The sequence below is a fragment of the Aegilops tauschii genome, chromosome 2 (genome assembly GCF_002575655.3).
Source record: "Aegilops tauschii subsp. strangulata cultivar AL8/78 chromosome 2, Aet v6.0, whole genome shotgun sequence".
Classification (NCBI taxonomy): Eukaryota; Viridiplantae; Streptophyta; class Magnoliopsida; order Poales; family Poaceae; genus Aegilops; species Aegilops tauschii.
This window is the reverse complement of record NC_053036.3, coordinates 622827768-622850456: the sequence shown is the minus strand read 5'-3', so window position 1 is coordinate 622850456 and position 22689 is coordinate 622827768. Positions and strand designations below refer to the sequence as shown.

The window sequence follows — 22689 nt, the reverse complement described above, 5'->3', positions numbered from 1 at the left end:
CGTCACCGCGTGCCGCCCCGAGCCCGCCGGACTCCTGCCATCGCCGCCCCCCTCGAAGTGAGCCCCCCTTGCTCTCTGCCCCTGCTCCATGGTCGCCGCCGTCCCCGTCGCCGCGTGCCTCCCCTTGCTCTCTGCCCCTGCTCCATGCTCGCCGCCGGCCCCGACGCATTGAAGACCAGAAGGAGAGGAGAAGGAGAGGAGAGGAGAAGGAGTGAAGCAGCAGCAAGACGCCGTCCAATTTTTTGAAATTTCTGAATTTTTTTACAGATATGAACAGTGCATATAGAGGGTGTTTGATCAAATGCTAGATGGCTTTGGGCATTTTTAGAATTTATGATATTTTTTGCGGTGAGGTACTGATGCAAGACAAAAGTGATGGCAAAATTTCAGAATTTTTGGATTGGTTTAGAATAGGTTTTCAGCAAGGAATTTGAATCTGGTTCAAATTTCATTTGAATGAAATTTGAAAACTTTGAACTATGGATCAGAAGGTTTTTGGTGAAATGAAGTGTGGGTACTGTCATGAAGTTGGAGTAATTTTTGTGGTTGTAAAAGAGTTAGGAAAATTTAGAATGTGCTAAATATGTCAAAAAATGTTTTTGTGTTCATATACAGAAAGTTTTTATATATGACTATGGATATATGAGCAATGATGATCCATGGATGTATGCATTGATATATATGAGAAACGATGTTCATAGAATATTTACCAAGTATATATGTATTTTTGTTCATAGCATTTTTTTCCATTTATATATGTATGTGGCTATAGATGGATATATATGAGAAATGATGATCCATGGAAAAGTTTTATATATGCAAAAGTTACATTTTTAGAAAAGTTTTATATATCTAGCTAGGAAAGGAAGAAGAAGAAAAAGAAGGAGAGGAAAAAGGAAAATAAGAAGAGGAAGAAAGGAGAAGAAGAGGAGAGGAAGAAGAGGAGAAATAAATAAGAAGAGGAAAAAAGAAGAAAAAGAAGAGGAGAAGAAGAAAGGAATAGAAGAGAAGAAGAAAAAATAGAAAAAATTCTATTTTTTCTTCTTCTCTCCTCTATTCCTTTCTTCTTCTCCTCTTTTTTTTCTTCTTTTTTTTCTTCGATCTTCTCCTCTATTCCTTTTTCTTCTCCTCTTTTTATTTCTTCTTTTTATTTCTTATGTTTTATCGGGTCTGTCGTCGTCGATATACCCCTCTCCCGATAACTTCAACACGAGGGGGGGTCGATATACCCCCTCCCCGATAATATTATTTTCCCATGTACATATGTCGTCGTTGTCGATATAACCCCCTCCCGATAACTTCAACACGTGGGGGGGGTCGATATACCCCCTCCCCGATAACATTATTTTCCCATGTATGTATGTCGTCGTTGTCGATATATATAACTTTGACATGATGGACGGTCGATATTTATACCCCCTCTCGACCGTGATAACTTATACCACGGGAGCACCCCCCGGCCCTCTCGCTCGACCAAAACTCTCGAGGACACCCAAACCCTAGAAAATAACGATATCGGTCTCCTACCCCCTCCCGCCGCGCCCCTACCCTTGAAGCGTTGTCGAGGCCACCCCAAACCCGGAATAAGCTAGGTCTACGTTTGCACTAATATATCCACCTGCTGTCATGTTTGTGTAATAATTTCCATGTTGTAATATTTGCAGAAACAATGGAGCACAGACGAGACGAGCAAGCAGAAGAGGTGTTGGGGGACATAATCTTAGCCGGAGGTGATATCTTGTCGTATCTTAACGACAATGATGGTCTGGAAGAACAGGGTGAAGAAGCAGGCTACGGTGATCGAAGAGTGGAGGAGGAAAGACAAGATTATGATGGCTCCGGTGACCCAATGCTGGTGCAAGAAGGAGCCCGTGGTGACGGCTCCGGTGACCGAACAGAGTCCGGCCAGGTAAATATATTAGTTAAGCCTGTGCTGACTAGCTAATTGATGCATTCATTGTTTTGGTATGTACACATATTAATTAACACTCGTCTTTCTTCTTTTTTCTAGCCCTCCGGATTGAGCACAACTTCGGTAAAGAGACGAGGCCCGAAGAGAAAGTTGCGCTCGGATGAAAGGTTTGAGATCACAGCAATCGCGCGCGACGGCCAACCGATTGAACCCATCTGGACAAAGGATGCATTTGCTGCTCAGTGCGGGGTTCTAGTTAGGGACAAGATCCCGATCAGCATCCACCAATGGTATAAGCCTAAGAAGGAAGACCTTGAGGTGTCTTATGTCAATGATATGCAGAAAGATGATGTTTGGACTGAGCTGAAGGCAAATTTCACCCTACCGCCAGAGGAGGATCTGGAGAAGCCAGTTAAAGAGCAATTAATCAAGTCTCATGCTCTTAAGAAGATGGCAGACCTATTCAGGAGGTGGAAGAATGAGCTGAAAACGTTTGTCGACAAAGAAGAGACACCAGAATTCATCGGCCGGTATGAGAAGATCAGAGATCACTGGCTCGCATTTGTGGCCCACAAGACATCGGAAAAGAGTAAGAAGATGTCAGCGACAAACAAGAAGAATGCTGCGAAGAAGAAGCTTCACCATCGCACGGGGTCAGGTGGCTACCTCAAAGCCCGGCCTAAGTGGGCCAAGGCTGAGAATGATCTGCTTGAAAAAGGGATCGAACCACAGACAATGAAGTGGACAGACCGTTGCCGGACTTGGTTCTTCGGGGCTGGCGGAACCTTGGACCCTGTATCAGGGAGGTGCGTTTGGACGAACGAGCTTTTGAGAATACCAGTCAAGAAGATTCAGCAATATATCGATGCAGCGCAGGAAGGGATGTTCGTTCCAGACAGAGAGAACGACGAGCTCACAATGGCCCTCGGGAATCCTAAGCACCCTGGACGGACACGAGGCACGCCAGGCTCCGTTCCGTGGAAGGCTGGTTTTCCGGACGCAGGCGGTTACAAAAGCCAGGAGAGGAGGAAAAAAATGGAGCAGACCCAAATTCAGAAGCTGCACGAAAGGGTTCAAGCGCTAGAGGAACGAGACGGCAATCGACATGCCGAAACTACCCCCGAAGCTACCCCGCCATCTCAGCGGAGAAGCAGCGTGGCTTCCACCGAGCTGCTTCAGCCGGAGCATGTCTTGACGGCTCCTGCTAGCTACCCCGTGGATGCTATCACGGAGTCTCAACATTGCCACCTTATGGCGCAATGGCAGAACTTCAAAGTCAGGGCGGCTGTTGGCTCTGTTTTACCTCCTGAACCCGGCGCAACCTACCACTGCCGGCCGATTCCAGAAGGATATGCTAGGGTGATGGTGGATGAAATAACGGAGGGATTTGAGGACCTCCAGCTTGACCACCCTACCGGTGAAGGGGAGACTCGGCTGGGTTTAGCTCTGAAGACTCCGTGCCTATGGCGGAAGGAGCTCATTAACCTTCCGAACTGGACGCCTCCGGCGAGTAAGGGCACTCCGCCGCCGCCTCCTCCTCCGGCGAGTGATCAGGGCACTCAGCCCCCTTCTCCGGCGCGTGGCGGCACTCCGCCTCCTCCTCCGGCGAGTGATCAGGGCACTCAGCCTCCTTCTCCAGCGCGTGGCGGCACTCCGCCTCCTTCTCCGCCTGCGCCGGCGTGCCAAAGCAGCCAGCCTCCTCCTTCTCCGCCTCGTCAGCAAGGGCGGAAGAGACCCGCCGCCGCTCCGGCTGCTCCGACGCGTCGTAGTCCTTCTCCTCCGCCTCGTAAGCAAGAAAATAAGACAGTCGCAGCCGCTCCGTCTGCTCTGCCGGCGTCTAGCAGTACAGCTGCCAGAGGCGGGAGGCAATACAGATTTGGTCCTTCTCTGAAGACTCCAGAGAAGTTACCATACGAGAGGACCGAGGAGGAGAACGCGAAGATCATGCGAGCCGAAGTGAAGAACTTCTTTGAAGGGGTGAAAGCAAAGAAACATCCACCTCCGGAGGAGAAGGTAGATCCGGTGAAAGCGAAGCGCACTCTGGATGCCCTGACAAAACCACCAAAGTCTCCACTGAAAGGCAACTATGAGCGCATTATTGCAAAGACATTTGTCGAAGCGGGGCGGTCGGGAAGTAATGTCAGTGATCAAAGGTTAAAAGAACGACGAGCTGGGAAAAAAATTGCCCAGCTCGGCGAACAAGCGAACCAATCGTGCCCCCCGCTCAAGGTGTCTAAAGACATCGTCCTAATGATCCGAGGATGGTGGCCGGTTATAGCAATCTTGGAGATTACCTGCCCGACGATGTACATTATGAAATCATGGAGGTGGACGAACACAAATACCATTACGGGAAGCCTCTCGTCAAAGATGAAAGATCTCTAACAACGATGATGCGAAGATTACATGATTGGTACATGAAAACCTGCAGAGAGTCTGATGGGATGAATACTTTGACGCTGAGAGTTAAACCGGAGCATGACCTCGTTGGAATTGAACTGCTGAATGTTCCATTTGAGGAGTTCTTCCAGTTTTTCAATCAAAAGGCCCTCGATAAATCAACGATCACTTGCTACTGTCTGTAAGTAGTACTACTTCTGTCATTAAGTCTCTCTATATAGGTCAGCTCTTTCATTGCATGTATTTATAATTATCCTCACTATATTATGCAGATTGAAGATCGCCGAATTGAAGAAAAGACAAATCGGTGATATTGGGTTCATTAACACAAATCTCATAGATGCATATACGGTTGAAAAACATGCCAAAGAAGTCGAGGCCAACTTGCTACGATCGTTGGTATTAAATCAAAACAAAGATATAATCTCTTTCCTTACAACTTCAAGTGAGTGTTACTGTCTTGTGCATATTCGATTTCTCTTATTAGTCCAGGTTATGGTAATGTAATTGATGACTTATGCATGCATGCGCAGCTTCCACTATATTCTCCTAGAGATTAAGCTTGAGCAGGGAGTAGTAACCGTCTTAGACTCGAGACGAAAAGATCCCCAGGACTATGCGGACATGACTCAAATGCTCGAGAAGTAAGTTAAATCGATCATTATCCACCATATCAGCAACTTTGTTCATTTCCTGATATCAAGTAATTATTTTCTTTGTCTGGCAGGGTTTGGAGAAAATTCACCACAAAAGCTCCGGGACTGCCGAAGAAGCTGCAATTTAGACACCCGAAAGTAAGTACTATAGTAGCATGTTCCGCACATCTCCTAGTGATTCAAGCGCTAGTTTCATCAATACCATTTAGCATGCTTGCTTATCAGTTAGATTGACCTCTATTTCTTGTAAAGTGGTTGTGGCAGGAACAAGGGAATGATTTCTGTGGATACTACGTTTGCGAGTCTATCCGCCACACGACCTGTGAGCGGGGCTACTCTAACGAACAATATGAAGTGCGTAAGCAATAATATTCACAATTTTATTTTATTACCATCATTTGTGTCGAGTTTCATTTATTCATATATATATGTATTGACCCCCTTCTTCAAATTAGATGTTTCGGATGCGGGATGAACTCCTAGCAGAAGATCGTATGCGAGCAATTCAAGAGGAATTGGCGGCATTCTTCCTTGACCACGTGATCGCTGAAAACGGAGAATACTATGTGGACCCTGTGTTCTTACAATTTAATTAGGAGGTTATATTGTAAGAGATAATTATTGTATATATGTAGCCGGTAGTGTCAGATAGATATACGAGGACTTGTTGTTCGACCAATCTCTCGGAGAAGGAGAGGTGGTCGATATCACTTCTCTCTGTATGCATATGTTCATGACGATCTTCTGTTTCCTTCATTTGCTTACTAGCTAGCGTGTCTAGTCCTCTCCATACGTATATAGTACGTAGCGTCGACCAAGCACGGAGATAAGAGAGGACACTTCTCTCTATTAATTACCTAGCTAACACAATACATGAAACACCTAAATTAACCCCCCAAAACCCCCCCAACCCCCCCCCCTTTCAAAAAAAACAAAAACCCCAGCCCCTGAAATGCTGACGCGTGGATGCCTATTGGTCCCGGTTGGTGACACCAACCGGGACAAAAGGCCCTACCTATTGGTCCCGGTTGGTGGCACCAACCGGGACCAAAGGCCCCCCTGCCTGGGCTGGCAGCAGCGGCCACGTGGAGGACCTTCTGTCCCGGTTCGTGTAAGAACCGGGACTAAAGGGTTAGGGCTTTAGTAACGACCCTTTAGTCCTGGTTCGGAAACCGGGACAAAAGGCCCTTACCAACCGGGGTAAAAGCCCCTTTTTCTACTAGTGTTAGTTTTGTTAGGGCTTGATCCCTAGTATCCATTATGTTCTGAGATTGATGTTGCTATGACTTTGCCATGCTTAATGCTTGTCACTTTGGGTCCGGGTGCCATGATTTCAGATCTGAACCGTTTATGTTATCACCATTATATCTATGTTCTAGATCCAATCTTGCAAGTTATAATCACCTATTACGTGTTATGATCCATAAACCCCGGAGTGACAATAGTCGGGATACTTTTCGGTGATGACCGTAATTTGAGGAGTTCATGTATTCACTGTGTGTTAATGTTTTATTCTGGTTCTCTATTAAAAGGAGGCTTTAATATCCCTTAGTTTCCTTATGGACCCCGCTGCCACGGGAGGGTAGGACAAAAGAAGTCATACAAGTTCTTTTCATCAGCATGTATAACTATTTACGGAATGCATGCCTACATTATATTTATGAACTGGAGCTAGTGTCGTATCGCCCTAGGTTATGACTGTTATATGATGAATAGATCCAACAAATTCATTGATCCAATGCTACGAGTTTGTCACAGATTGTTCTTGCTAAGTTACTATTGCTATTGCTACTGTTACACTTGCTACAAAATCATTGTTATCGTTGTTACCGTTACTACTACTGTTGCTACTACCATCAAAATTATCATATTACTGTGCTACTAATCATATTGCTGCAGATAATTAATCTCCAGGTGTGGTTGAATTGACAACTCAGCTGCTAATACTTGCAAATATTCTTTGGCTCCCCTTGTGTCGAATTTATAAATTTGGGTTGAATACTCTACCCTCGAAAACTATTGTGATCCCCTATACTTGTGGGTTATCAGCTGACCGACACCCCTCATATTCAGCTCAAATGTAGGATGGATATGGGAGGGCCCAGGCACGCCCGGGCGCGTCCGCCACGTCGGATCCGACCCACGTTGGCCCACCCTACTCCACATATATTCCTCCACATTCGCTCCCCGAACCAAACCCTACCCACTTCACTTCACTCCCTTCCGCCACCCAAGCTCCCGTTCGGCAATCTCCGACCTTCTCCAACATGGCGGGCAGCGGATCCGATGACGACCAGTACAGATCCGTCGACTGTGGTGTCATCCTATGTAGTTTGAAGGAGGCAATGGTCGTCCGCATTGCACTCCGCCGCTCCCGGAAGCACAGCGGTCGACCGACTACGAGATCTGTCCCGCGCGAGTCCCTTGCGTTGATGCGTCGAGCGCTCAGATCCTCCGGCGCTGAATCATCGCCGTCATCTCGGAAGCCTTCCAATCTCCCTTTCCCATCACCGATCCACCGGAGTATGAGTCCTACGGGGGCCGGTGTGCCCGTCCTGGGAAGGAGAGGGTGAGGGTCGTCGAGGCTCGACTCGCTGCCGAGATGGCGGCGGCGGAGGCGGCTGATGCGATGGCGCGGGCTGCCACAGAGGAGGCCATCTGCGCCTGCATGGTAAAGAAGCGGCAGCAGAGGAACACGTGCGCCTTTGCCCGAGAGCAAAATCGGGCGGTTCGTGCCATGGCCGGACTACCCACCCAAGAAGGAGAAGGAGGACAGTGACGGGTCAGACAACACCAGCAATGAGATACTGCGCTTTTAACACTACTTCCGCGAGCAGGACGACAAGGAAGCCGGGAAGGGCAAGAGCAGCCATGGATGAGCTAGCATGTAGGTAAAACATGCCAACTTTTAGTAGTCTGATGGCAATGTCCTGATGTAGTAGTCAGACGATGTGTGTAATGCATCATTTACATAGTTGCATGAGTTTGTAAGGATTTGAGGTATATTAATTGAGATTCCGGTTATGAGAAGTGAAATTTGAGACATGGTCGGACAGTTTTCGCGGATGCGTCTGTGCGTTTGAAGGTCCGGATTTGACAAGTCCGGCTGTGGATGCTCATATGAAAAGGGAAGGAAAGAGGAGGAGAAGGGAGAGGGGAAAGTAAGCTGTGTTGCGTGTATCCGACCCGTTGAGTCAACTGAACTCGGATGAATCGCGATCGTGTTTAAACTGATCTGAGCTTCCCGAGCAGAGCCATTCCAATGTCGCCTTGGGCCTTACTCTTTCTAGCCGCCCACCTCGCGGCCGGCGAGCCCACCTCCATCACGACCCTCACCGCCACCCCGGCGAAGCCGACCAAACCAGACCACGCAGTCACCCTCCAATGGTCCAACCTCCCCGACCCGAGCCCGCTCGACTACGTGGCCGTCTACTCCCCGCCGTCCTCCGGCGACCTCGACTACCTCGGCTTCCTCTTCCTCAACTCCTCCGCCTCCTGGGCCACGGGCGCCGGCAGCCTCACGCTCCCGCGCCTGCCCGACCTGCGCGCCCCCTACCAGTTCCGCCTCTTCCGGGGCCCGCCGGGCCGGAACCCGCGCGTTGACCAGCATGTCGACCCGCTCCCCGACGCCAGCCGCCGCGCCGCCGTCTCGGGCAACGTGGCCTACGAGGGATCCGGCGCCCGGCCCGCCCAGCTGCACCTGGCGTTCACCGACGAGGTGGACGAGATGCGGGTGCTGTTCGTGTGCGGCGACGGCGGGAGGAGGTCGGTGAGGTACGGGCCCGCCGGCCGGCGCGAGGAGGAGTGGGAAGAGGCGCCGGCGGAGGTGAGCACGTACGAGCAGCGCCACATGTGCGGCTACCCGGCGAACCATAGCGTCGGGTGGCGCCACCCTGGGTTCGTCTTCGACGGCGTCATGGAGGGGCTGCGGCCTGGGTCAAGGTACTTCTACAAGGTAGCGACCTGGTGAACTACTACTAATTTTGTGCTGACATTGTGATCTGAAAGTTTTATTTCCAGTACTAATTTTGTGCTTCTACAAGGTAGCGACATTGTGATCTAATTTTGTGCTCATTGTCTGAAATCCTAGTTTATGATGTAGGAGTACTTAATTTCATACGGGATCGTCTGAAAGTTGTCCAAATTTCGTTTTAGAACACTAGCTTCAGTTTGATAAAGAGTCTAGTTTATGACGCAAGAATTATTTTTCATAGCTCACAGTTTCAAATTCCAACCATAATGAGCATCCAACATCATCAGCATTTGGTATAAGTATTCCATCCTATACCACGTTCACCTAATCTTTTGAACTTTGAACTGTTTTTCATAGGTTGGCAATGATCTAGGAGGTTGGAGTGAGACATACAGCTTCATCTCACGCGACACCGAGGCCAACGAGACCATCGCATTCCTCTTTGGTGATCTGGGCACTTACGTTCCTTACAACACCTACTTTCGAACACCTCAAGAAAGTCTGTCAACTGTGAAATGGATTCTCCGTGATCTCCAGGCCCTTAACGACAAACCTGCAGTCATTTCACATATCGGTGACATCAGCTACGCCAAGGGTTATGCGTGGTTATGGGATCATTTCTTCGAACAGATTGAGCCTATTGCCGCCAATACACCATACCATGTCTGCATTGGGAATCATGAGTACGACTGGCCTTCCCAACCTTGGAAACCCTCCTGGGCTGAAAACATCTATGGTGGGAATGATGCTGGCGGCGAATGCGGAGTACCATACAGCATCAAGTTCAAAATGCCTGGAAATTCTTCTCTCCCTACCAGCACCATTGCTCCTGACACCCGGAATCTCTACTACTCCTCTGACGCAGGTGTTGTTCATTTTGTTTACATGTCTACTGAGACTGACTTCACTCATGGGAGTGATCAATACAATTTTATAAAAGCCGACCTCGAGCGCCTCAACCGGAGTCGAACACCATTTGTCGTGTTCCAGGGCCACCGTCCGATGTACACCTCAAGCAACGAGTCCAAGGACACGGCTCACAGGGAGCAGATGATTCAGCATCTGGAGCCTCTCTTTGTGAAACACGGCGTGACACTCGCTCTGTGGGGGCATGTTCACAGGTATGAGAGGTTCTGCCCCATGAAGAACTATCAGTGCCTTAACACTTCGTCGAGCTTCGTGGACCCTGGTGCTCCTGTGCATGTTGTGATCGGGATGGCTGGGCAGGACTACCAAGCAAGCTGGGAACCGAGACCTGACCACCCCGAAGTCCCCATATTCCCGCAGCCGCAGAGGTCCATGTACCGTGGCGCTGAATTCGGGTACGCAAAACTTGTGGCCACAAGGGAGAAGTTGACACTGACATACATTGGTAACCATGATGGGCAAGTCCATGACATGGTTGAAATATTTTCGCCGCAATTCGATACCGACAGCGCACCTGATAAGCTGGTGGGTGCGATGCCGAAGAAGATGAGATACCTGGGAATTGCCAGCAGCGTGATGCTTGCGATGCTGCTTGGATTCATGGCTGGCTTTGCTGTTAGAAGGAAGACGGACCCGGCACGATGGAGTCCTGTACAAGATGAGGAATCCTAATTACTTCACCCTTACTCGATTGTGTTGGTAATTACTCTTTCTTTTACACTGTAACAGAGTACCTAGGCACCAACTAAAGTATCTACGGTTTTGCTAATTTTCATTTGACTGAAAACAATTCGTTTTCAGTTGGATATTGTGTCCGTTCGATCCTTACGCAGCGATTCGTCTGTGCTCGCTTGGTTATTTGTTTTAGCAGGCTCGCTCATGTGTTTATGGGCTCCCATTAACCCGTGTCGCTGCCTGTTTTCCCTTTGATTCTGAAACTTCTCTGTTCGCTCTGTAGCTTGTCTTCTTTTCACCCCTTCGTCAGCGACAGTTCAAGCAAAGACATTGAGAGCATGGACAGGGGAGACTCTATGGCGATTTCCATTCTGAGCTCTCAGTTGCTGTTCCTGTTTTTGCCTTGTTTGTTGCTGCTCTAATTCTATTTCTCTGAACTTGTCTTATCAATCTGCTTCTTGTTACTCTGAAAATTTGCTTCTTGCCCGCCAATACAGATTTTTGCAGTTATGATTCTCCTGTTTCTCTGAACTTGTCTTATCAATCTGCTTCTTGTTACTTTTTTTCAGTACTTTCAGTAATGTATCGTATGATTGTATGATTATTGCAGCAGAATTTACTTGGTTTAGCTGAGTGTAAACTTGGGTGTACTAGTACTGTTACTTTTAGTTTTAGAGATTGTTTTCTATTTTTATCACTTATTTCTGATTTTTTTTTCTTTTTATCTTTTCTGTTTCTGTAGAAGTGTAAGAGATCTACCAATGTTCCTGTTTCAACAACCTTTACTCACTATTCTGGCAATGTTTTCTCCAATGTGGTGAAAAATGTAATCCCAATCAGGGCTACTATAATTTGCAAGGCCCCTTCAAGGTTTAACTTTTTTTACAGTGCATTTATGTGCCATTTACAGTGTAAAAAATATGTAATTTGCAAGGCCCCTTCACACGATATTTGAAGACTATGGTTGCAAGAACTGTAATTTTTTTACAGTGCATTCCCAAGCAAGAAGATACAGTAGATCACATGACTGTAGTTTATTTGTTAGTGTTTTTACCTCAATATGTGTGCCACTCCCAGTTGAAACTATACTACTATTGCATTACAGTGCATCTTCTGTATTATTTAAAGTGCAACACGAAATGTAGTTTTCATGCAAAGCTATAGTATTTTTTAACCATCTCTTCAAGTTGTTTGTTGCTGGATACTAAACTAATGTTATTTGTTTACAGTGCATCTTCTGTAGTACTCCCTCCGTCCTATAAAATAAGAGTGTTTTTGACACTAGTGTAGTGTCAAAAACGCTCTTATATAATGGGACGGAAGGAGTATTATTTACAGTGCAACAAGAACTGTAAAACTCATGCAAAGCTATAGTAATTTTGATCCATAGTTTTAAAGTTGTTTGCTGCTTGATACTAAACTACTGTTGTTTTTTTATAGTGCATCTTCTTTGTTATATATAGTGCAATAAGAGCTGTAATTCTCCTGCAAAGCTATAGTAATTTTGAACCATCGACTTTTAAGTTGTTTGCTGCCCCCAGTGTTACAGTGAGCTTACTGGGATTTTAATGTGTATGTGTCACAGTGAATAGCATGATGCATGTAACTATGTCAGGTAACACTAATTTTCTAGTCCGCTCGTTATGTTGTTTTTCCCTTTTTACAGTTAGCTAAAAGGATTTGTATTATGCAGGTGTCACTGGGAATAGCTTGATGCATGTTTGTGTGTTTTTCTGTCAAAAGGATTTCACATTCCAATAGAACAATACCCATGGCTCTTCTTTTTGCTTGTTCTGTCAGATTTATTACTGTTGAACCTTAGCAATGCTAGAGAGGATTTTTTTTTTTTTGACAGAACTACTACTCATGTGATCTACTGTATTTATCAGCCCTTATTCCCCTAGAGAACTTCTGAGTAGTAATGGGATCTTACAAACAGAGCTATCCTGTCACCATAGAGTGATTCTAGAGACACTTGTAAGGATGATTTGCAGTGTTAATATCATTGTAGTTTTTGCACATAATGACTGTAAGTTCTGCGTAAATTGACTTTAGGTTTCTAAAATTGGTGACAGTAATTTTAGGTACTAATATAACTGTAATTTTTTCTAAGAATGACCGTAAGTTCTGTGTAAATAGAACTGTAAATGGCTGCTTACAGTGTCGAATGACTGTAAATTCAGTGTAAACAGCACTGTAAGCACATTAATTACCATGTAAACAGCACTATGATTTTTGTGATATGTTCATCTAATTTTATTTGATGGATACTTTTGGTGGTGTTGATCTGTTTGTTTTGAGCTGAGAGAAGATGCAGAGGATTTAGATGTACTGGGCGGGATGATTTTCTGACCTGTGGATTTAGAAGCGCATGTTTTATGGCAGCCCTTCTGTACATTGATTTTGGTTGAATCCGTTTTGTTGGGAGCCCTTAATGCGTTGATGGTTTATGGCCTTTTGGGCTGCATAGCCGTAGGTTTATAGCTGTAGTTTTAGCCGATTGATCTGTTTGAACCCGGGTCCTGTTCCAACCCGGTAAGGTTTGTTTGTGTGGAGTCATTTAGCGTTGACATAAGTACTGAGCATGGACAAAAATATGGACATACATATACATAAAAGTGTCATTTTGTTATTGGTCGAAAATTTGAATTATGTCCAATTGATTTTCAGTCAGTTATCAAATAGACACTCCCAATAATTACAAAAAAAAAAAAAAACTCCCAATATCTAGTCTTCAGATTGACTGCCATCAGTCCATCTGTGACTTTGATTAAAACTTTTCTGGTTGTGTGTATCCTTCGAGAGGTCGTGGGTGTTTTCAAGATTATTATATCAACTTGATGTGATGATCTTGAAATTGACAAAAGCTTTCTATATGAAATAACAAAATATTTAGTGAAGGTAATACCCAATGCATTCTAAAAAAAAGGCAGCAACATTATGAGAACTATTTGGAGTTTGATGCTGTGAACTACTAAACTTGGCCTTATTGGCCCAAGAAGTCTTGCAACTCATCTTTTGGCATTACGGAGTTGGTTCTTATGTGAAGAACCACGAAAATCCTGGACTTATGGACAACTTTGTTACGGAAGACCATATGAAGGATACTGACAGCTACTAGAAGTTTAGTTATTGTAGGGGACAGTGGACTCTTCAGATAGTATTTAACAAAAAACAATCACAATTCAGGCAACCGTTCATTAAAGCTACAACTTTACAATTTTTGCCTACAAATTTACCAAGTTTGCCTCTAACTTTTTGTTAAAAACTACCACTTCTGGTTAGGTACCGGGCATTTTAAACCGGATTATGACAGGCCGGCCCCACCTATCAGGTGCCACGTCGGCAGGTGCGAGATGGCGCCCACCTGACGGCAGTTAGCCGTTTGGCTCGGTTAGACCGAGTCGCTAGCTGGTCCAAACAGCCGGCCCTCTCCCCACACACTCTCTCTCAGTTCCTGCTCGATTCCCGTGGTCACCGCCATTCCTGCTTCGTCGTTCATCAATGCCTTTGTAGAAAGACGGGGAGGCGATACTGGAGGAAAGCAAAGAAACGTGAATGCATTTAATTATGTTTGTTTCTCGATAGATGTCCCACACAAGAATCTTCATGTGTGGTATCATGTACGCCTTTCAAACAGACCGACGCCACTTAGTGAAATTATCTTATGCTTTCACCGCAGAAAATAGAACCCGTTCATAGCATTCGGAATGGTGAAGATAGTTACGACAAAGACGGGAACCATCTCATTTCTCTAAGTTTATTTTAAATATGAATATGTCCTTGTAACACGTTTTTGTACAAGGCACTCGTATTATAGGCACTTGAATCTTTTACCAATGGATCTTGCAAAAAGTCATGTGAATGAATGATTTGTTGATAATATGTGAATTAAAAATTGAGCACTCGTACTTTAGCAATTCTGATGGATCGCTAGACATACTTGACACATTTTTGCTTTACCGATGTAAAAATGGTAAGGTTAGCCTATGAGATACTTTGTAACTGCACTAGTGGCAAATAAAAATCAATGTGAACATCCTCCATCTAAAATAGTAAGCGCCAAGTCCCATGGATCCCCTCCCAAAACCCTTTGTCGACATTGTTGGACAATGGTTCGAGAGACTGAAGGTAGGATCAATATTAGGATATATTGTGTGGTAAAACACTAGCACACCCATGCATCCTCAGCGTCCAGAATCACATATGCACAACACATGCCCTAGGGAGAGTGATTTTCCCCTTCCCTGCACCATTACCAGCATATAACCTCCGCGCCACCGACTGATTGGGAACTCCGCCTATTCGGATGACACCCCCTGGCAATGACAAAGTGTGCACTCATCTTTTGGTTCAAATTCTTAAGTCGAATCATAGGCACTCAGTCGATACCAAATGTGTTATATTGAGTTGGTGGAATTTAAATCTTACTAGCTAATTTCCCATGTGTTGGTTCGGGGGCATACATATTTTAGCACTTCATCATCAGTCTCTTTTGACATATACCTTACAGTCATCATATTCCAAATTTTGGTAATATTTAATTTGAGTTGAGTATGGTTAGGGGAAGTTAGAGAAATGTTTTGATTTATTTGAGGTTTTGGTAAGATTTTATTTGATTTGGTATGGGTAGGGTAAGGCTAGGAAAGTTTTGATTTAGTTGAGATTTGATTTGATTGAATAGATGCATGACATTATTTTAGGAATGTACCATTTGGTATAGATTATTCCAAGTACTCTATTTACATTGGTTTTTATTTCGTACGGCATCAGACAAAATAAAGAGTAATTCAAAATGGGGGTGGGCAGGAGGAGAGAAAACCGAGTAAGGAGGTGAGGCGAACCGGTGGGAGGAGACGCCTGTGGAAAGGGGATTAACTGGAGTGGAGGTGACGGACCGAACTCTCCTTTAATAGTAGAGATTAGGGGGCCTGCGACTTCGTGTTTTTCATCATGCATTTCTCACTACACCACAACTAACACCAAACACTCATATCATTTTACATCATTTAAGTGTACCTTGTGTTCACAATTCTTCAGTGACAAAAAAAAAAAAACATGAAGTCAAGATGTTTCTGCATGAGCTATTTTCAAAAACAAAAGAGCACCTTCTAGAATGACACCCCTCTGCTATATATACGCTTTCATAACTTGTTTGAAAACAAAACAACATGTGTAGGTTTAGTGTGATAATCCTCGCAAATGATTCATGCTATAAACTTACATTTCTTCACATCCCCATCTAATATATCTTCTAGCTATGAGATATGGGAGGAAAACAAAAAAACTGGAAGGCATCTCATTATTTTTGCTTATCTGCAGTTGTGGCTAGCACTTTTAATTATGCTCTTTACTTATGATACTTTTTCAAACAGCTTTGGTAGTGTCGTCTAGCGAGTTGATAATATGGTTTTGTGTAGGGAAATACCATGCTCCATGATAGAAACATGAAACATATCATAGCAATCAATAACTCGCGTGAACTCTACCGGCGGGTAGAGTGTTTAGCGTCATCCTGATCGCCTGAGCAGGTTCATTTCTCTAAATTTAGCATTACAATATGTGATTTTGTATGTGACGAGACTTCCTTTTGAAAAGGCACTCAAATTACAGGGACTTACATCTTTCTCCGATCGAGGTAGAGGTCCCGCCAGTAACCTACTTGTAATAGAATAGTCGTGTGAATGCAAACTTCATACTCGAGTATTTGTTTCCACAAAAGAAAAAGTCGAGTATTTCTTACCAGCTTCCGTGGTTCCAGAGACATACTGGGACACATTTTTGTGTTCTTTTCCTCAGTGATAAGGCATATTTTGTGTGACTGGTCGAATTATGTTAGGGGTGTACTACCTCCGTCCTGATTTATTGGTCTAATTTTATGTTAAATTTTGACCACATATTTAACTAACAAAATGTTAATTCATGTCACCAAAAATTATATTTTGAATTTGTATTTGAACCTAGTTTACGATGATATTACTTGTACTAAGTATAATTTATATTTTATTAGTTAAAATCATGATCAAAATATGACACTAAATACGAAGGGACTACGAGGTAGTACTCTTTTTTTTAATTTTTTAGAACTATTTGAGGGGCTTAACGCAATCCCCCTAAAAAAAAAAAAGCAACGCAATCCACCCGCGGCGGCTCCTGCCGGCCGGCGCCCTTCGCCGTCGCTCCGTCCCGCCAGCGGGCGATGGTTCCAGAGCCAAAACTCAACGGCACGGGGGTAGGGTGAGGGTATATCCGATCGAACCGCACGGCGCGCCCACGCCCCGCACGCTGCCGCCATCGTCGTCACGCCTCCCACGCCCGCACTATTTCCCCTGCCCGCACCCTTCATCGGCACAAACCGCCGCCCCTTTGCACTGCCAGCCGCGCCGCCGACCGATCGGTGACTCCGCGCTGTCCAGATGGCGGCGCCTCCCCCCGCTCCTGCTGCTGCTGCGGCGGCGAGGGCCGGCGGGCTGGTCCTGTGGCTGCACGGCTCCGCCGAGACGGGCGAGCAGAGCCGCGCCCAGATCGCGCCCTACTTCTCCGCCGCCCCCGCCGTCCGCCTCACCTTCCCCACCGCCCCCATCGCCTGCGTTGGTACGCGCGCTCACCCAACACTTGCTGTTCCTGATTCGACGGGGAAACAAACAAAGCTGCGATTTTACTCAGTTGCTCGATCGATTTGCGGTGTTGCTGCTGCAGGTGACGTGGTGCTCAATGCGTGGTTCGGCATCCCGGAGGTCCCCATAACCGCTGTAATTCTCTCCTCAGTTTACCCCCAGAAATAGCCGCTTACTGTTTGAGTGATTCAGAAACAACCGCTGCAATTTCCTGCTCAGTTCACTGCTTACTGTCGAGTGATTCAGTAGCCATTTGCCTATTTTCATTCTCTCTTCAGTGTCTTATATTTGTTGCTAAAATAATTGGCTAGTCTTATTTGCTGTCAGAAATGAAGCTTGCTTCGCACTTCGTTTCTGAGACTGCCCCCCTCCAGTAAATAATCAGTAGAATGGAACTGCCGGAGCTCTATGCTGTCAATTAAAAAGTAAATATTGTTGAAGAATATAATGAATAAGACTGTAAGGTTTAGTGTCTTTTGCACTGTCACTTCAGAACAACATGAAATCAGACTCTCATAAGTTTGAAGGTTTAAAACATAAAGTTTTTTAGCGCTTCGCAACATAACAGACCGCTTGCGCCAAATTAACCGTTTTAAGAATCATCATGACCAGTCAAAGAGATCAGTGTACAATTTATAAAAGCAGAGTATTAGAACTCTAAATATGACGAAGACAGATAAATAAACTAACCTAAAGTCTCTAAATATTTACAGGCCAATACCTGTTTTGCTGTTATAGCATTATTATTATGTACTTTGCTTATTGTGCCCACTTTGTTTCATAGACCACTGTTAGAGATGAGCAAGGAGTCCTGGAAGCTGTTGAGCATGTGCACGAAATGTTGGACAAAGAAGTGGCTGCCGGGACGAGTCCTACAAACATTTTCGTTTGTGGATTAAGCCAAGGAGGTACGGCGGTGAAATATGCATCTAATCTTCTCTGTCTTCAAGACATTACTTACGACGGAATTTTGATTTCCACTCTGTCTCCACAGGTGCTCTAGCCATAGCAAGTGTTCTGCTCTACCCCAAGACTTTAGGTGGGTGTGCTGTTTTCAGTGGTTCAGTTCCTCTGAGCAAATCATTTGCTGACAGGGTGACACCTGAAGCCAGAAAGGTAACAACAGCACAGCAACCATTGTTAAGCTAAATATATTTTGTAGCCGAATCCTCTTGCAAATGTCTTGTCTCTGAATTCTTGCAAACCTGCAGACGCCGGTTTTATGGTTCCATGGGATGGCAGACGGGGTGGTACTATTCGAAGCCGGGCATGCCGGGTGTGCATTTCTCCAAGAGCTTGGCATGGCCTGCGAATTCAAGGTGGTACAAAAGCATACTTGAAGTCATAACCGTTGAATTGGAGCTTCGGTTTTAGCTTCTCTGACTATTTTTCTTCAATATTGTCAGACTTATCCGACCCTTGGGCACTTGCTTGTGGATGAAGAGCTCCAGTATTTTCGACGATGGATATTCGATCGTCTAGGGATCTCTCAAGGAACTAAAGATGCAAGGCCATCATCGTCATCATCGAACCACGAAGATCTCCACTAGCTAGAATACTTAACAATTTTATGGGTATCACTTCTAGGTGGCAGTACATTTCCACTACACCAGTGACCTGAATATGAGTTTATCATGCCACACGAATGCTTTGGAACATGATCCAATGAAAGACTTTTCTATGATATCCAACGGAAGGATTATTTTTTAAGGTCTAACGGAAGGATTATGATATACAGTTGACCAGTTGCTAGCCATCTCAATTCGTGTGCCTGATAACTTGCTCTGTTATTCGTTGATGCTCCGATTAACTGTCACGTGAATCTGACATGGCGGCTCATCGATGATGTTCTCTTATTCGTGTTATCTTTGCGATCGTACCAAGATATTTAACCCTAATTCTACAGTTAAAATTGTAGTGCTATCTGAATGTAATATAGTTGGTAGAAAAAAATCGGATAAATTTTTAGTTCTGATTTTTTTTTTTTTTGAGAATTATTTACTTCTGATTGGCACTGATTCTTCTACCACTCTAAGCACAAGCGCACAGGCTGACGAGCTACTTCGGCCCGGCCCATATGACCCATGAGTAGAGGCGTCCGCTTCCTCTTCTCCCTCGCCGCAGCCATCGCCGCGGCCTCCCTCCTCGCCGCCTCGCTCCGCCGCCGCGCGCAGCCGCCCCGCCTCCCCGACCAGCTGCTCCCCGGCCCCATGGCGGCCCGCAACCGGAGCTTCGTGCTGTGGCTGCACGGCCTCGGCGACTCCGGCCCCGCCAACGAGCCCATCCGCACCTTCTTCGCCGCGCCGGAGTTCCGCCACACCAAGTGGGTGTTCCCCTCCGCCCCCAACTCCCCCGTCTCCTGCAACAGTACGCCTCCCCTGCTCGTCTCTCCCACCTTCACAGCCTCATCGAATTTCGAGGGGAATGGTCCTTCGCTTCATCTAATTTTGAGGAAAAATTGTTGTTTTTGCAGATGGCGCCGTGATGCCGTCATGGTTCGACATCCACGAGCTGCCTTTGAGCCCTGTGAGTTCACTCATCCACCCACTCAGTCCCTACCGCTTTTATCCCCGGATCACAGACAAGTAACTGTAACATTAGAAACTGATCTTGCGGAAATCTGTAAATATTAGGGTTCGCCGCAAGATGAGAGCGGTGTTCTTAAGGCCGTGGAGAATGTGCACGCCATGATCGACAGGGAGGTGGCCGGCGGCATCCATCCTGATAACATATTTGTGTGTGGGTTCAGTCAGGGAGGTAGGATTGTTGCATGGGCGTTGGATATATTCTGAAGATGGCAAAATTCCGTGCCGTTAATTGATAAGTATTGGATTTTATGTCAAACTGCAGGTGCTCTGACATTAGCAAGTGTTTTGCTTTATCCGAAGACGCTAGGTGGCGGTGCCGTGTTCAGTGGCTGGGTCCCTTTCGGTTCGTCGGTCATTGAGAGGATTTCACCCGAAGCAAGGAAGGTATGTGACGCAGTCACCCCTTGATGCCTTCTCCTTAGTTTAGCAATTAGCACACAATAACAAGATGTGAGGAAGCTTGAATTTATTGGTTGGTATAAAATCAAACGCTAGTCAACAAGAGATGTGGTTGGTGATGTTTATGTACAGCCTAGTCATTGCTTTTTGAATAGAAATATTTCTTATCACGTGCCCGAGCACTGCCGGAACTCTGCCTACACTAGTATGGCCATACCCAGGATCCCTCATCTAAAGATTTCTTCAATTTTAATTGGATTGCGTCTACACCTGGAACAAAACGATGTAGTTTTTGCAATAATTCCTGATCAACATGAGCGTACTCAACAATTGAGTTATGAAAGTATAGTTTTGGCACCTAATATATTAGATTGAACTAGTCTGTGAAAACAGCTGAAAGACCAAAATGTTCCGACCCTCAATGTTCCCAAATGAAATTCACTATATTTGAACTTCAGTTATTTCATAGTTGGTACCTAACACTTAATATCCAGTGCTGCCTCTTGGATTAGAAATATGGCAATATACCTACTGTGATCCAACCTTACATATAAAATTATTACATTTAGGAGGAAGAAGCGACATTTCCCACCTTAGGACTGTACAATGATAATTACACCATATCAACTTTTGTATTTTAACCAGTCAACAACGCTATTGTCCACAAAAAAGATAAATGGCATTGAACTTTGAAGGATGCCATCAACAATTCTACTTTGGTGATGTTTCTTTCGTATGTAAACCTTCACGAACCTGTGAATAATATGATCTCTGACACTCTGTTTTAACCTATTACATTCAGCAATGCTAATAGTCTTTGCAGTAAAATCATATAGCGTTGACTCTTCTATACGAAAATGTATGGATGAAAAACACGCAGATTGCAGGAATTTGTTAAACATGCTTGATGCAATAAGCCTGATTGATCGAAGGAAGCACTTGCCGAAAAAATTAGTTAATTTTGAAGAATGCTAGAGGAACCCTTCAATATATGAATGGAGTTTGAGAATAAATTTGAGCTCTTTATAAGAGCATTTATTTTGTTTGGCTGAATTTTTTTCCGGAACTTTTCAGACACCTATTCTGTGGTCGCATGGAATAGCTGATCAAGTGGTATTATTTGAAGCCGGTCAGGCCGGCCCACCATTTTTGCAAAGTGCAGGCATCAGTTGTGAATTTAAGGTAATCTTCTACATCCTCTTTTTCCCCTTCTCCAGGCAAACTTCGGGTCTATATTTCTTCATACAACTTTCTGGTTCCTATCTGAGCTCTCAACTGCTCATGCGCATATATCAGGCATACCCAGATCTAGGCCACTCGATCGCAAAGGAAGAGCTATCCTCTCTCGAGGCGTGGATCAAGGGTCGTCTCAAAGCCTCGCAAGATAAGCAAAGTTAACGTCCATCAGTTTGGGCCGCCACCCCCCCCCCCCCCCCCCCCCCCCCCCCCCCCCACTATAGCAAAACTGGCTAATGCAGCCGTACTGAACCTGTATTCCCTACTATATTGATGAACTCGGACGATCCAAGCTATTCTTGAGACTTCGTCATGCTCATGAATGTCTCCGCGGATGCATCACTGATTTTCCAGGAAATTATGTACTGCGGTATGTTGTGTTTTTCTCCTGTAGGTTTCACATGGTACTACCTGGATACCGTTGTGCGGGTATCCTCTCCTTAGATTGTGCCCATCGATACTGCCCATTGTGGCCTTCAGTTCCACACTTTTCAGTGTATCATTACATTGGTTGCATATAATACATTGTATGCACGGCATGTAGTAGAACTTGTCCTTTCTTGTTAGAAAAGATACCACTAAGATTCTGAACCTGTTGGGGATATTACCCCATGATGAGACCCGCCATGTCTGGGCCGGGTTAGACTGTTGGCGACTTACAAAGGAGGCCTTAAGTAGGTTTAGAAGATCAAGATGTGAGACCCGGAGGGCGACTTACGTGGTGAGCCACCGGAGGCCCAAGCCCAGAAGATGGTATGAGACCCGGCCCCATGATCCGACCTGGACTCTTGTAAGCCCAGGGCCTTGACCTGTGTATATAAAGGCGAGACCCTGCGGCGGGTTAACCCAATAAACAATCAATTGAGAGCTAGGTTAAGCGATTCTGCTCCCCTGTAATCGATACCCAATCAATACAACTCAAAACAGGACGTAGGTTTTTACCTCGTTGGTGAGGGGCCGAACTTGGGTAAAGTCGTGTCTCTGGTCCCGTTTAACCCTTTTAAGCTAACCTACGTTGCGATGACTCCACACCTAAGTCCTTTCTCAAGTGCATCTGCCGTGTTAAATCCACGACAGAACCCGGCATTGGATATACCCAAGTGGCCAAGTCCGTGTCCTTTCTGATCATTTGTGTAAATGGAGCTCATTTCTTTGCTACAAAGAGAAGAACTTTATGTCCTCTTCCCAGTGGATGCGTTTCTTCTGGACAAAATCATTTATCCCTGCGGATGCGTTCCTTATGGGCAAAATCGTTTGAAGGCGTTGATGATTGTGGTTCTGGTTTGCATCATTTTCCCTTTCTATG

General features: G+C 45.3%; 3 protein-coding genes and 1 long non-coding RNA gene across 6 annotated transcripts; all 4 read left to right on the top strand.

Annotated features, from left to right (window-relative positions):
• The first annotated feature begins 8174 nt into the window (after positions 1–8174).
• Positions 8175–11706, top strand: LOC109775553 (probable inactive purple acid phosphatase 2). Of its 3 annotated transcripts, none has more exons than XM_020334287.4 (3): positions 8175–8923; positions 9299–10567; positions 11286–11706. In XM_020334287.4, the coding sequence occupies exons 1-2, from the start codon at positions 8231–8233 to the stop codon at positions 10538–10540; spliced, it is 1935 nt and encodes a 644-aa protein (XP_020189876.1). In that variant the 5' UTR covers positions 8175–8230; the 3' UTR covers positions 10541–10567; positions 11286–11706. The 3 variants fall into 3 exon arrangements, with proteins under 3 accessions (XP_020189876.1, XP_040256006.1, XP_020189875.1); XM_040400072.3 differs by lacking the exon at positions 11286–11706 and adding an exon at positions 10827–11073; XM_020334286.4 differs by lacking the exon at positions 11286–11706 and having other exon boundaries at positions 9299–10674.
• Positions 11707–12095: 389 nt separating this feature from the next.
• Positions 12096–12364, top strand: LOC141041837 (uncharacterized). Its single transcript, XR_012203561.1, has 2 exons — positions 12096–12158; positions 12237–12364. It is a non-coding gene; the product is annotated as an uncharacterized lncRNA (long non-coding RNA).
• Positions 12365–16664: 4300 nt separating this feature from the next.
• LOC109775552 (probable carboxylesterase Os04g0669600) lies at positions 16665–18916 on the top strand. Its single transcript, XM_020334285.4, has 6 exons — positions 16665–17137; positions 17243–17295; positions 17945–18068; positions 18155–18276; positions 18372–18479; positions 18567–18916. Exons 1-6 carry the CDS (start codon positions 16960–16962, stop codon positions 18708–18710), a joined length of 729 nt encoding a protein of 242 aa, XP_020189874.1. The 5' UTR covers positions 16665–16959; the 3' UTR covers positions 18711–18916.
• Positions 18917–18921: 5 nt separating this feature from the next.
• On the top strand, positions 18922–21926 carry LOC109735531 (probable carboxylesterase Os04g0669500). The gene is made up of 6 exons (XM_040400071.3): positions 18922–19527; positions 19634–19686; positions 19794–19917; positions 20011–20132; positions 21222–21329; positions 21444–21926. The coding sequence occupies exons 1-6, from the start codon at positions 19245–19247 to the stop codon at positions 21543–21545; spliced, it is 792 nt and encodes a 263-aa protein (XP_040256005.1). The 5' UTR covers positions 18922–19244; the 3' UTR covers positions 21546–21926.
• Positions 21927–22689: the final 763 nt, after the last annotated feature.

Excerpts from the sequence above, each read along its gene's own strand:
- LOC109775553 (XM_020334287.4), top strand. The coding sequence starts at position 8,231 with ATGTCGCCTTGGGCCTTACTCTTTCTAGCCGCCCACCTCGCGGCCGGC. Across the intron at positions 8,924-9,298 it reads GGTCAAGGTACTTCTACAAG|GTTGGCAATGATCTAGGAGG; the intron begins GTAGCGACCTGG and ends TGTTTTTCATAG.
- LOC109775552 (XM_020334285.4), top strand. The coding sequence starts at position 16,960 with ATGGCGGCGCCTCCCCCCGCTCCTGCTGCTGCTGCGGCGGCGAGGGCC. Across the intron at positions 18,069-18,154 it reads TTGTGGATTAAGCCAAGGAG|GTGCTCTAGCCATAGCAAGT; the intron begins GTACGGCGGTGA and ends CTGTCTCCACAG. Across the intron at positions 18,277-18,371 it reads TGACACCTGAAGCCAGAAAG|ACGCCGGTTTTATGGTTCCA; the intron begins GTAACAACAGCA and ends GCAAACCTGCAG.
- LOC109735531 (XM_040400071.3), top strand. The coding sequence starts at position 19,245 with ATGAGTAGAGGCGTCCGCTTCCTCTTCTCCCTCGCCGCAGCCATCGCC. Across the intron at positions 19,528-19,633 it reads CTCCCCCGTCTCCTGCAACA|ATGGCGCCGTGATGCCGTCA; the intron begins GTACGCCTCCCC and ends TTGTTTTTGCAG. Across the intron at positions 19,918-20,010 it reads GTGTGGGTTCAGTCAGGGAG|GTGCTCTGACATTAGCAAGT; the intron begins GTAGGATTGTTG and ends GTCAAACTGCAG.